This window comes from Dryobates pubescens, chromosome 4 (assembly GCF_014839835.1).
Source record: "Dryobates pubescens isolate bDryPub1 chromosome 4, bDryPub1.pri, whole genome shotgun sequence".
Lineage (NCBI taxonomy): Eukaryota > Metazoa > Chordata > Aves > Piciformes > Picidae > Dryobates > Dryobates pubescens.
The window spans coordinates 7543862-7556281 of NC_071615.1; the positions used below are offsets into that span (position 1 = coordinate 7543862).

Sequence of the window (12420 nt, forward strand, 5' to 3'; positions counted from 1 at the left end):
AACAGTCACATGCATTTAAACCTTGCAGAACCTAAAGAGCATGATGGGCTTTATACCTCTTTACTTTGTGGCCTCTTTGTTGATACTCATGCCAATTAAAATACTCTTGTAGTCCTGCCTGGCATGAGCTAAGATTTCTTCCTTCAGTCCTAACTGTAACATGATTTCCACAAAACACCTCCATCTTCTGTGATTCAAACAGCCAAGGCAGCTCATGTCCAGCTATCTCAATTTATTTTATTGCTGTACTGCACAATGTGATGGAGCCTTGACTGGGTCCCCCAGATACTGCTGTAGTCCTCCTACTAATACTACAGACAACTCTTTGCTGTGGAGCAGGAGACAAAGCATTAGCTTATTAGGCACACCTCCAAAAATTCATGAAATAGCAATTCTTTGTTGTTGCTAAACAGGGTTGGATTTCAGCCTACATTTTTCTGCTGGAAGGAAAAAGATATGCCACATCAACAATATCAGCAGCTACTTAGTGCTCCTCTCTTTCCTCCTTACTTATTCATTCTCTCCATATACTACCATAAAAGAAAAAGAAAAGCAGTCTTGCCTGTAGATAGTGGAAGTGTTTCTCATATCAAATCCTGATGAGTTTATTCTTTCCAGGAAAGCTTGTGCAAGCTCTGGGGTGATATCATACACTGTGTCCAACTGCTTTGTCGCATTGTCATAGCTAATGAATAGTCTTATCTGACCAGCACAAACAAAATCATGCATTAAATACAGTCAGTAAAATGTGTTTTACACTAGATTAATTGACTTACAGAGAGAGGAAGTAGATTGAAATAATACAGCATTTTTGAAGGAAAAGGTGAGTGAGCAATTCTCTGTCAAAAAAATTGAAGGTCTTCTATCATTGGTCCCTGTCTTTCAGCAAAAGTCACAGAAGACACAAATAATTGCAGATTAACGATAGGCACTTTCAGACTCCAAAACCAGAGGAATATTTGGTTGGCAATGGATTTGGAGTCATTTTATATTTAAGTAACTAAAATGTGAAAACTTCTTTTTCATGCTTAAGTTTGCATTTGTGTTCATACTCTTTGTAGTTGACACCACTTAACAATGATCTATCCAACCACATTTTGTTACTTACTTCATTGAGATTAATTTTCAGAATTTCTTCTAAAGGGAGGTGGACCATGAATCTTCCCAAAATCCATAAACTTTCTGCACTCACCCAGGAAGTGGATTCATTGAACTCTGTTTTGTACATAACAAATACTACAGTATTAAAGAAAGCAATGATTGTTTTCAAATCTATTGTACCCAGTATATGGTTATTGGCAACTAATAAAAGAAAATGGGTCTGCAAATCAGAAAAAAATCTTTAGCAGAGAGAGTCAGGTCCCCTCCATTTGCTAGATTTCAGCACTACATTTTTGTGAGCCCATACATTTTTTTAATGAAGATGAAATAGTGTTTCAAATGTCTCAAATGGTTGCAAATGCAAATGGTTAATGCTTTCTGTTGGCAAAACAGAAAACACATGAAGTATGGGACAGGAAAAATTAAACCAACAGAGCAGCATTTTTTTATATTCAGTTTTCCTAATCAACTATATTATTTAAGAACACCAGGAAGACATGATAGTTTGTAGCCCTTTATACACCTCATATATCATTGTTGATGATACCACTTATTTCAGCAATATGCAAAAGCAATAATGGAGAAAAATGAAAAATCCTTCATGTACCTTCATGGAAACTGATTGGCTAAAAAAATACAAAACACTGTCTGACAGTTTAAAAATGGCATTCACTGAGTAACATTCTGCCAAGGACTGAAAATGAAATCAAGATCCAAATACCCCTGAGGAAAAAACACTACTTCTGGACTAGGTGCATACTCTGAGCCACGAAGACAGTGGTTTTGCCCAGGTGTGACAATTTGGATGGCTCAACCTGTGATACCTCTGAACATACATCTTAGCAGTGCTGATATTCACAACTCTGTTAAAATTGCCAGTGCACTTTGAAGTTTTCAGCATCTGAAAAGAAACAGCCTCTAAGTATCAGAAGCTGAAGAACTCCATTCACTAAGTGATTTCTTTTGAAAGCACAGATCTAAGCTCCTTAGCTGAGACACAACGATGCTCCCAGCAGACCTGTCAGGCCTCCATTTTTGACAGTGATATTCCATTACCAGGAGTATTAACAGAGTTCAAAGCTATGATAGAAGAGTTAAACAAAAACTAGCACAATTTAAGGATGTTGACTGTGGGATTAAGAAGAAAAAAGCCTTGCAGTTACTAACCATGGTAACCATGATCCCCAAAACCTCTTCTGTTCTTTTAAAGTAAGGTAAAGAAATTCAAGTTACAGCCTCCTCTTTTTGCAAGGGCTACCAAGATGCTTAATTTGTGAATAATTCAACATTTATAATATAAGAAACGTGATTGGGTGAGTGATAAAGACATTTCTTAAAAGGCTTGACTCTAAGACATAGAAGCCATGTGTCATCTCCTGCTCACCAAGTGATTCAGCTGCAGGGGCTTCCTGACATAGCAGGGAAATGCAGGATGATGGAGAAGACCCCTGCATTTCTGCAGGCACAACAGAGACACAGTGACAAGCTGTCACCAGTATTAGCAAAAATTCTTCAAGGTGACCCCATAAGCACCATGAATTTGAGGCTTCTTTCAAGCTGGTTTTTGTTCTGCTGAGTTTCAGTGAGCTGTGGTGGGCTGATCCCCATCTCAGGTGAGCCCAGTGCCAGGCACATACAAAGTTAAAGTGATTAAATCAGACCACTGCAGGACTCTTCTGTTGTCCCATGCTCTGTGCTGTGGCACGTGGTGTGCAGCTCACTTGAGTGAGCTTTAGACTTGCCAACCTGGATATTGGTAGCAGTCCAACTGTTCCCGCTCAGGGCTGATGGGTTCTGCAGCTCATGTAACCAGGAGCAGCTGGTAATCAGTCCACACCCAATGCTTTCTGGGGTGGATTCACTGTATCTGCAATGCTTTGCACCTGAAGCAGCAACCAGGAGGTAAGACATGGTAATTCTCAGTTTCTCCTGAGCTGAGTGACCTTTTAGAAACTGTGGGTTCACTGATGTTTCAGACACAGCCCACGATGTCTGATGCTCTGAGATTTTCCAAGGACTACCAAGTATCATTAGGCAAGTTTTGCATCTTTGCTTCCCCAGTAAGGCACTGGCAGTAGTACCACCTCACAGCACTATCATCAGCTTCCTCTCTGCCACTTAATGGGTTATTCTATTTTGAACCAGCAGCAGTCCCAGAAACCAAATTTAGCTCGACTGGGGCAAGGGGACATTTTGGTTTTGATTTCCTGTGAAGGGGAAGAACAGATACATCTACAAGTAAAATGCTCCCCTGACAGCGCTGCCAGGATGCTCAGTGAAACCCAAGCATTGGCTCTGATGCTGTTGCCGCTTTACAGCCCCCTCGTGGAGCCCGTCCTGCACTGTCCCAGCTGTGGCACATCTGTTTAAGAATCATTAACAAAGCAAACAGATGTGGGCAAAATGCATAAAACCCAGAATTAATTCACTTTTTATTTTGTCCCTTTTCTGAGCGAGTCAGTGCCATGGGCAGTAAAACTTTCACAACATCCTGCATTTGTTTTGCATTTTTAAACAGTGCATTGGCTAGTATCTTCTGAGACACAAGTTCTGAGAGCTCTCTTTCTAGTCTGGATAGGAGTGCAGAAGTGAACAACATGCCTGTGCAGAGTACCTCACAACTGTATCCTATTTAAGTCTTAGAAAAAAGGATTTGAGCACAGCTCTGTGCAGAAGAGATGAAAAGCAAGTGTCCTTGGAGAACTACTTGCTGTGAAACCAAACCTATTATGTTTTCTGTATTCTGAAGCAAAGGTATTCAAGACATCTACTCTTACATGGCCCTGTGTTAAATTTGGGAAACCATTCAATACAATGCATAGGCCTTTAGCTGATCTTTTTTTTAATCTTAAAATAAGCAAGAAAGAAATCCTTTGTACCTAATGTACCACTCATGTTATGGGATTTTTGTAGAATCTGCTTCATCCAGCCATACAGAGCCCTCTGTGTGTTTGCTGAGGTTTGGTCATAGAGGTCCTTGAACACCGCTGATCTGAGTGAAACAAGGGCACGTTAATGTACGTTCACTAACGAATTCACTGTTTGCTTTAAATCCTGCACATGGATAAATGTCTTTAGAAACAGCAATGCAAGCAGAAAGCTGTATCTGGAAAACAGACTCAGACCATGCAGTAACCTCTTTTTAAAAATCTATACAGTCAGCAAATATTACATAGTATTCCTTATGTCTGGCAAAGAAATGGCTTACAAGTTTTTGAAAGCATCCTCCAGAAGAAAGCTGGGGAGGCTCCCAATGATATCAGGTTGGAGATAGCTTGCTGCTGACACATGCAAAACCTGGCTGAGGATATCCACACAGTCCAGAGCATTCATAGCCACAAAGCATTTGTCCAGTGTCACAAGGAACAAGGTCCTGTTTACTCCTGGGCTTTGAAAAATTTTCTCTCTAGTCTTGTCCCAGTCAAGAATAATATTTCCAATTTCCTGCAAGCAACAAAAGGTTAAAAGAATATCTCGTTAATTCAATATATTGCTCCTTTCCAAGTCTAACAGAAAGCACTCTACAAAAAAATATGATTTTGTTCTCAGGAAAAATAGCTGCAAAATAGTGCTTGGTTGCATTATTTCAGATAATTCCTTTCTGGCATTGGCCAAAGACCAGCCTGAATCTTTTGACAAGTATCAAAGCAAAAACCAGAAAAGTAATCCAAATAGCTGAAGTTATAGCGTGTGCTCTCACAAAAGAATTAATTACTTGGAAAATTAAATTATCTCAGAACTGAAGGGGTATTATTTCATATCTATTTTAATAAGTAGATATCTCTAGAATAGACATTTCCCCATGCAGTATTTCTTGCAGTCATTACTACAAAATCCCCTTCAGAGGATGGGTCAAAATGAAAGAGCCAACCCCAGGGAATAAAGTCGCCCTAGTTGGGGAAGGATTATTAGGTTGCTCTGTCTCACAAGCCAACATGTCTAGGGCAGGCTGTTCTGAGCTGGTAGTCCCAGGTTTGGTAATTTGTTCATGCAGCCCTACAAGAACTGGGTATGCTGTTGGAGAAGATGGAATCTAGAGTTTATTGAAAGGCCTTATGCTCTCCTGCTCTGGCTCCCCCTGCATGCTGCACACCTATCCTGTGTGCTTTGGCAGCAGGAGCTGCACCTCCATTGTTTGAACAGTGGATTATACACTGTTTGTTCTGGGCAGTCACCTCATGTCTCTGGGGAAACACTCTCTCTTTCTCCCAGATTAATCTCCACCCACTCAGCAATACCCATGCTGGAGGCCCTCTCAACAGGAAAGATGGCAAGTGGGCTCATACATCAGACTATGATCCCACCCCTGCAGTGGAGATCCTCTCTGCAGGATCAGGTAGTCCTCTCCAAGTGAGACTCATTGACTTTGAGCAAGACTTTTATGATGGGTCACATAGGGAACATACCACAGGCCGACTAATTTCACCTTGTTTAGCCATCTTGGCTCTCTTCTAGCCACTGAAGAGAAGCAGATACTCCCTGAGAACAACCGGTCCTACCTACCTTAGATGCTTGCATAGGAAGTTGAATCATTCTCTGGAGATGCATTTCTCTCACTGATTACAGAGAGACCTTTCCCATTTATCTAAACCATTGATAGCAACTTTTTCACAACTGTAAAGTTACTTACAAGATGATCCTTTCTGTTGTTGAAGAGATACTTCATTGCAGACTACAGAGAGACCTTTCCCATTCATCTAAATCATTGACAGCAACTTTTCTTTTTCACAAGTGCAAAGTTACTTACAAGATGATCCTTTCTGCTGTTGAAGAGATACTTCATTGCAGTTTGGAACTGCTGCTGATCAAGCTGTTGAAATTCAGTTAACAGCTGCCTAGGCTGGTACAAAAGGTTCTTCAGGTAACTTTTTATGGACATCTAAGTACAGAAAAATATGTATAATGTACAAAAAACTTGTACTGTTGTACCAGAGGCATCTTTCACTCCCTGAAAATCTCTGCTGATGGAGAGAGAAGAGCCTAGCTCCTGTACTGTCTGTTTTGATGACTAGAATAACTACACTCAGCACAAACTGTAAACAAAAGTAATCTTAATGTAATTCTGAAAGACAGAAATTTTTAGATCCTGTTCTTGGCTTCATGAGTAGGTCCTCTTCGGTGAATCATCCAGTGCCTCAGTTTCTCAATTCATAAAACAAGAGCAATAACATTTTTCTGCTTCACACAGCACAGCTGTGAAAATTGAACTTTGAAAGAGCGCAAAAAACAGGTATCATGTGCATATCATTACTTTTAAAAGGGAAGGAAATGTGCAATTAGATGGGAGGAAAATTTTGTATCAGGTTGTATGGCAAAAATATTCTCTCTCCCACCAGACTGCATTACCAGTTAACAATCTCATCGTGCCTGCTTTGAAAACCAAAAGGGAATTACACCAGCGGAACAGAAAGCACTACAAAGCTCATTAGCACCAGACTGGAGTAAAATCCTGTTTAATTCCTGACAGAATTGTTTCAGAATTGGTTTGGAGTCTAAATTGAAACTGTTCTTTGTTGCCTTTGCTTTGCTTGAATTGACATCAACAAATGTTAACATGGGTCCTTGTCTGCAGCCCAGGCCTAGGCCTGTTAATGAATCTAACCAAATGGCATGAGGCAGAGTCAGTGTCCTATGGGCTGGGATGTGCTGTGACAGTGAAATGGAGATTGGGAAATGTTCAAGTGCTGTGGAGGTACATGACCATGGGCTTTTGGGAATGCCTGGGGCTGAGATTGACACTTTCCTTTTTCAATGTGTGTGTGTGTGTGTGGGTAGGGAGGAGGGAGAGGGGCCAGGTTTTCATTAGCAGGCTACATCTCCACTTAAACCAACCCATAACTAATCACAATGACCAGGCATAAAGAACAACAACTTCTTTGAGTATCACTTTCACATTGATAATTTACTAAAACAGAGTATAGAGACTGGATATATTGGATATGTTTTGTAGGATGCTCAGGAGCAGTGCAAACTACAACCACAATCAAAATATGGGAGAATCCTGCCATTTTCTGGAGACATGGCATGACAGCACATGTATACACTCAGTTCAAAAACTATCACTGAAAACTCTAATTCCTGCTTTCTATAAGAGGAAAAGCAGAAAGGTCTTCTTTATTATTATTTCTGCCTTGTATACTCCTGCAATCTTAGAGGAAAAAGACAACCACAGACCTATTCCTACTTCCCTGCTACACTGTAGATCTATTAGTCATCTCTATTATTGACAATGTAGTTTGGCTGCAGAGTTAGGTTGCTTTTTAATGCCTTCAAAAATAAACATTTTCATGCATTTTAAATGGCACAAACCTGCAGGCTGCTAAGAGTAACTGTACCTTCCTGAGCATGAAAATAGGCCATGACTTTTGTAAGCATATCTGCTGTCCAGACATTAGAACTGTAAGAGAAAACAGGACCAAAACTGCCAGTAAAATAATATAACAGGTAAAATAACAAGCATAAGAGAAACAAATACTGCTGTTAACACCATGACACAAGTATTCAGCTTTCTGGCCTAGGCAGATGAATAGCTGACCTATTTAATGCACTGAAAATACACGCTTCAGTGAGGAATGGATTGAATTGGTCATGTGTGGGGTGCTTTTTTCATCAAACTCCACAACTACCCAAAATAATCTCACTTTTCCAATGTATTGCCATTAGTACCATCTGCAGGCAAGAGACAAGCTGTGCTGTGGATAGTCCAGAGCCATAGGTGTGCCTCCTGGCATCCCATTATGCCTGTTCTGATCTGCTTGTAGAAAGAAAGCACAGTGACTAATGTCTGCTGCCTTTCCCTCAGCAGAGCCATTAACCTCAGTGTGTCTTCTTTACACAGTCATTGATTTTCTCAAAATATGTAGGAGTGGAATTATCTTTGAGGCTTATAACTGCTCTGTCAAATTTAAACAAAATTAGTAAATGGTTTAAAAGTTGCCAGAAGCTGGAGCAACCAGTACAGAGGTAGGATAGAGCATGACTGAAAGAGGGAGATGGACAGAAAGCTGGAACTGCACCTAGTTTCCTTAAAAAAACCATTCTGAAACATAGGAACAAAGCTAATTATAAACAAAAAAATAAAATTAAACTGCATCAGGTTATTTATTCTGAGCCTCATTCTGTGCATGCTTTTGCTTTTTCCCTGTTAAGAGGAAATAGTCCTCACAGGAGATCTAAATCAAAGTAATCATGTGTGCCAATTTCATTCTATCCATAATGAACCCATTTCTGTGGAAGTGAAGCAGATAATACCTGAAGTGCAAGATACTGCTGAAAAATCAAGATGGTGAGAGTAACACATTACCTTTGAAAATGAAGTATATCAAGCAGTGCTGCACATGAAAAATGGAACATAAAAAGTTATGGTGTGGTAGTGAGTTTAAGTTCCTTTTAGAAGCACAAGTGAGAACAATTTTGTACATTACCATTGAGATATTTCCCAGTTATTACTTCCTCCTAAAGAAAAAAGTACACATGTATGTAATCAATTATTATTATTAGATCATAATATAAAATGTTAGTAGAGAGATCAAATAAAAATACTGACCACAGCTTTGTGCAATAACGGAGGCAAATCTGTAAGAGATTATCCCATTACTAAAAGTGATTTAACTTTCACCATTCAACTGTGTTATGCACAAATATGTACTGTATGCAGTGACCAAAACTATATACACATTTGATGCAGTTTTGATTAAATGTATTTATGGAAAAACAATGAAAATAAAAGGTTATTAAATAACAAGCAATCCTGGCTAAATTATTGGCTGGCATAGCTCCATAATATTAAGAGAGCAGCGAGTATGGTCCTAGTTACTAAACAGTACCACACCTATTTTACTAAGTGCAGCTTTTTCCATTCACACAAAAGACATCCCACAGACAGAAGCTCTGGTCTTACCTTCAGAGTTCTGACTGTGTGTAATCTGAGCATGATTCACTGATACCAATAAGAAACAGATCTTCAAAAGTCTGGACATTTCTTCTAGTGTCCACTAGGACCAGCAGATATTAGATTGAAAAGGAGAATAAAAAGAACAGAATCAAAAGGCAATATTCTCCCAAAACTTTGTAGCTATAAATCTGAAACAACCTAAGCTGTAGAGTACAGATAGAGATCAGAATGATCTAGAAGCACTTTCTCCCAAGTTTTCAGATATTTTTCCAGGAGATACATATACAATACAAATACAAGTCTGCCAAGTGTGCATATGCAGCCAGATTTATTTCCATTTTACCAAGTAGCTCTTTTGGTTTTCTTCCTATGAACACTGGTTATTTACTAAGCCACATTCCACCTCAATATGACTTAAGTGTAGTTCTGTAAAAGCAAGCACACAGACAAATCCTTTTAAACTCAGCTAAACCAGAAAAGTCAAAAAGGAAACAGTAAAGATACTCAAATAAACTCTAAGCTTTTTCTAGCTCATTAAACTGCCTGCAGGATTAACACAGAATAGGTTTGGGACCTTCCATTTGCACATCTCTGAACTCAAAATGTCAGAGGGCCTGGGCCTTTTGCTTGCTCTCTGGCAGTGCAGGGTAAAGTTGTGCTCCCCTCCCTTGCTGCTGTCACTCTGCAAAAAAGGGGAAAGTGCCTTTGTGTCCTTTGGAAGCAGAAGGAAAGTTACACATTTGTGATACAGAGTGCAAGATCATGCCACTTCATTTAGACAGATCAAAGCTTTAGCCTTTGTACTCATGGGAAATGTATCACCAGCAAGGACATAGTTTCTATAGAAATATGTGTTAGCAGCTCTTGCTGCCTGGGCTGCCATGCGCTATGTGGCATAAAGATCTCGGAAAGACAAATGAGCAGGAAGGGCAGCAACAGGGTATTTGGAGCTTGTCACCAGGGTGTCACTGCGTCTCATCAGAAAAGACTGACACTCTCACAGTTGTCCTACATGAAATCAATGTGGCGCTTTCAGTCTAGTTCCTGAAGGACAAGGATACACATTGCAATAGTGCAATGGGATGGAAAGGAAGCAGAGACTGAGCAGGTCTTACTCAGGGAGGTGTTTCTGCAGCCATGTCCCCACGGTGCTGACAACCATAAGCTACCTCCACTGACATTGCATCAAGTTTACTGCAGAGAAGATTTCCTTCCTCTGCTATCAGTCTGGCCCTCAGTCCAGCTGTGACAGTCACCATTCCCACAGGTGAAACAATTCATTACTCTGAGATACTAGATGATGCCCTGCTCTACAGATTACAGCTTCTTACACTAGCATTAGTCCTGATTTTAAGAAATGACACCGAGGGCCCTGTTGGCCAACCTCACTCTGACACTGAGCTGACCTAGTTAGTTTTTTTCCTCTCTTGTTGAATTAGGACCCACATTCTCTTTTTTGGTTTGGCCTTTTTTTTTTAAAGTCCCCTGCCATGGCTTGAGTTCCAGATCTGAACATTTGATAAATGCAAATGCCTTTTTCAGATTGTTTAATCTCATGGATCAGCAAGGTACTCTTTTATGAAAACATCTTTCAACAGCCCCTAGCAGTACTTGAGTCTATTGCAAACACTTAACTTCAGTCTTGTACTACAAGTAACTCAAACTGACAGATGATGAAAAATTTAAACATTAGACTTTAAGAATCTATCTCCTCTGTCCTGTTCTTGCACACACTGAAACCTTTTTCAGCTACTCTTTTGGGAGTCTCTCATTCAAATGTATCTGATTTCCTAGACAATGAGCTTTCTTGTGTTTGTTTCTGCCTTTTGAAGCCTTAATTTTGCAGCAAGATTTGATTACTCTGCATAGTTTAAATCATGCTACCAATGTCAATCCTAATTTATTTATTCCAACTCATTCACTTTGATCAGGAGTGTATTTTAATTACAGCACTCTAAATTAATATATAAGGAGATTAAATGCTTCACCCTGACCATCTCCAGTAGACAATTAGCAGGTGCAGAAAAAGTCTTGCATGAAACAGCCCTGCTTGATAAAGCAATCTGCAGGATGAACTAGCTAGTTTTGCAAGTGGAGCTAGACTGCTTGACAATCCCAAATCGCCCTGCAGAGATTTCTTGCAGATCCCATCCAGCATATCCCTGGTCCTTTGCACCAGAATAGTTGTGATCAGATCTCTGATATGCCACCTTTGCAGAACTTGCTGGATATGAGGAACTCCTAGATTGCCTTCTCCTCTTGCTCCCTAAAGAGCCACTCTTCCATGTACAGAAATCCTAGACAATTATCATTCACCCTGACACAGCAGCTGCCTTATCTGAAGCTTGATAACCAGAAAGCTAACCCCATAATCAGAAGTCTTGCTGATAAGCCCTTGCACTGCTAGTGCCTATCCTCCCCCTTGCAGCTGGGCTTTCAGCACCTCTCAACAAAAGCCCTACATGCAGTGAGGGAACCCTCAGGCTGAGTGTTCAGGCTGAAAAAAAAAGAGAGGGAAGTAAGGGGTGGGCAGAAGAGAAGAGATGGTGGGTTCCTGGGAACAGCCAGGATCCCACAGCATTTTACCTGCCTCTGCTGTGTGTGCCTCCGTCCCCGTGCTTGCAGTGCAATACACTGGGCGGCTCCAGCCACGGACCCCAGAGCAGGGGCAGGGACTGAGGCCAGCACCGCCTCACAGCCTCAGGTGTCTGCCCAGCAAAACCCAGCCTTCAGCCAGAGGGGAGGGAAGGCTCCTCTGCTGAGGGGCCCAGAAGGTGAAGGACGCCCACAGCAGGCAGAATCGAATGCTTCTCCTCCAGAGGTGAAGACAGCTCAACAAGTTGCTTGGGGAAACACAGAGGACCAGGCTGGTGCTGCACAGCACCCTGCTTCCCCCATCTCCCCACCCAAGCACAGTCAGGTGGCCCTGGACTCCTCGGAGCAGAATAGGAACTGACTGTACCTGCAATACCCAGCAAATGGAGCTGTGGTTTCTGTGAGATGTTGCTCCAACTTTGAGTTGAAAAGTTTCCAACTAAATCATCCCCTTGTAACAGCATCTCTCTTTCCTGTGATGCAATACATCCAGTGCCACCTTGACAGAACAGATAGTTTAATTACTCTCCATGGCAAAGTACTGCACATCAATAACACCAAGGTGCAACTTGCACAGTGTCATCCACAGAACAGGGACAGCAGAGGGACAAGGCAGGTTCCCCAAGCCCTACACTAATGAACTTAGACATTGAACTTGCACTTGTCTCCTGGGATGACATCTTAATAGTATTTCAAGCCATTTAATCAACTACTGGACTCAAGTTTCTTTGCATGGTCTGTGCGAGTAGACACTAACTACATACAAATGCACTCGTATGGGTTAGGGCTAGGGGTTAGGGTTTAGGTAACGGTTAGGTTTAAGTTTAAGG

The 12420-nt window shown here is 41.0% G+C and overlaps 1 protein-coding gene across 1 annotated transcript in view; it reads right to left on the reverse strand.

Moving 5' to 3' along the window:
* OTOA (otoancorin) overlaps positions 1-9080 on the reverse strand; it is a 31031-nt gene extending 21951 nt beyond the window's left edge. Inside the window, 10 exon segments of the mRNA XM_009899814.2 lie at positions 563-702; positions 1109-1215; positions 3990-4093; positions 4310-4545; positions 5849-5980; positions 7411-7498; positions 8405-8432; positions 8526-8556; positions 8648-8676; positions 9002-9080. Coding sequence (XP_009898116.2) covers positions 563-702; positions 1109-1215; positions 3990-4093; positions 4310-4545; positions 5849-5980; positions 7411-7498; positions 8405-8432; positions 8526-8556; positions 8648-8676; positions 9002-9080 — 974 coding nt within the window.
* Positions 9081-12420: the final 3340 nt, after the last annotated feature.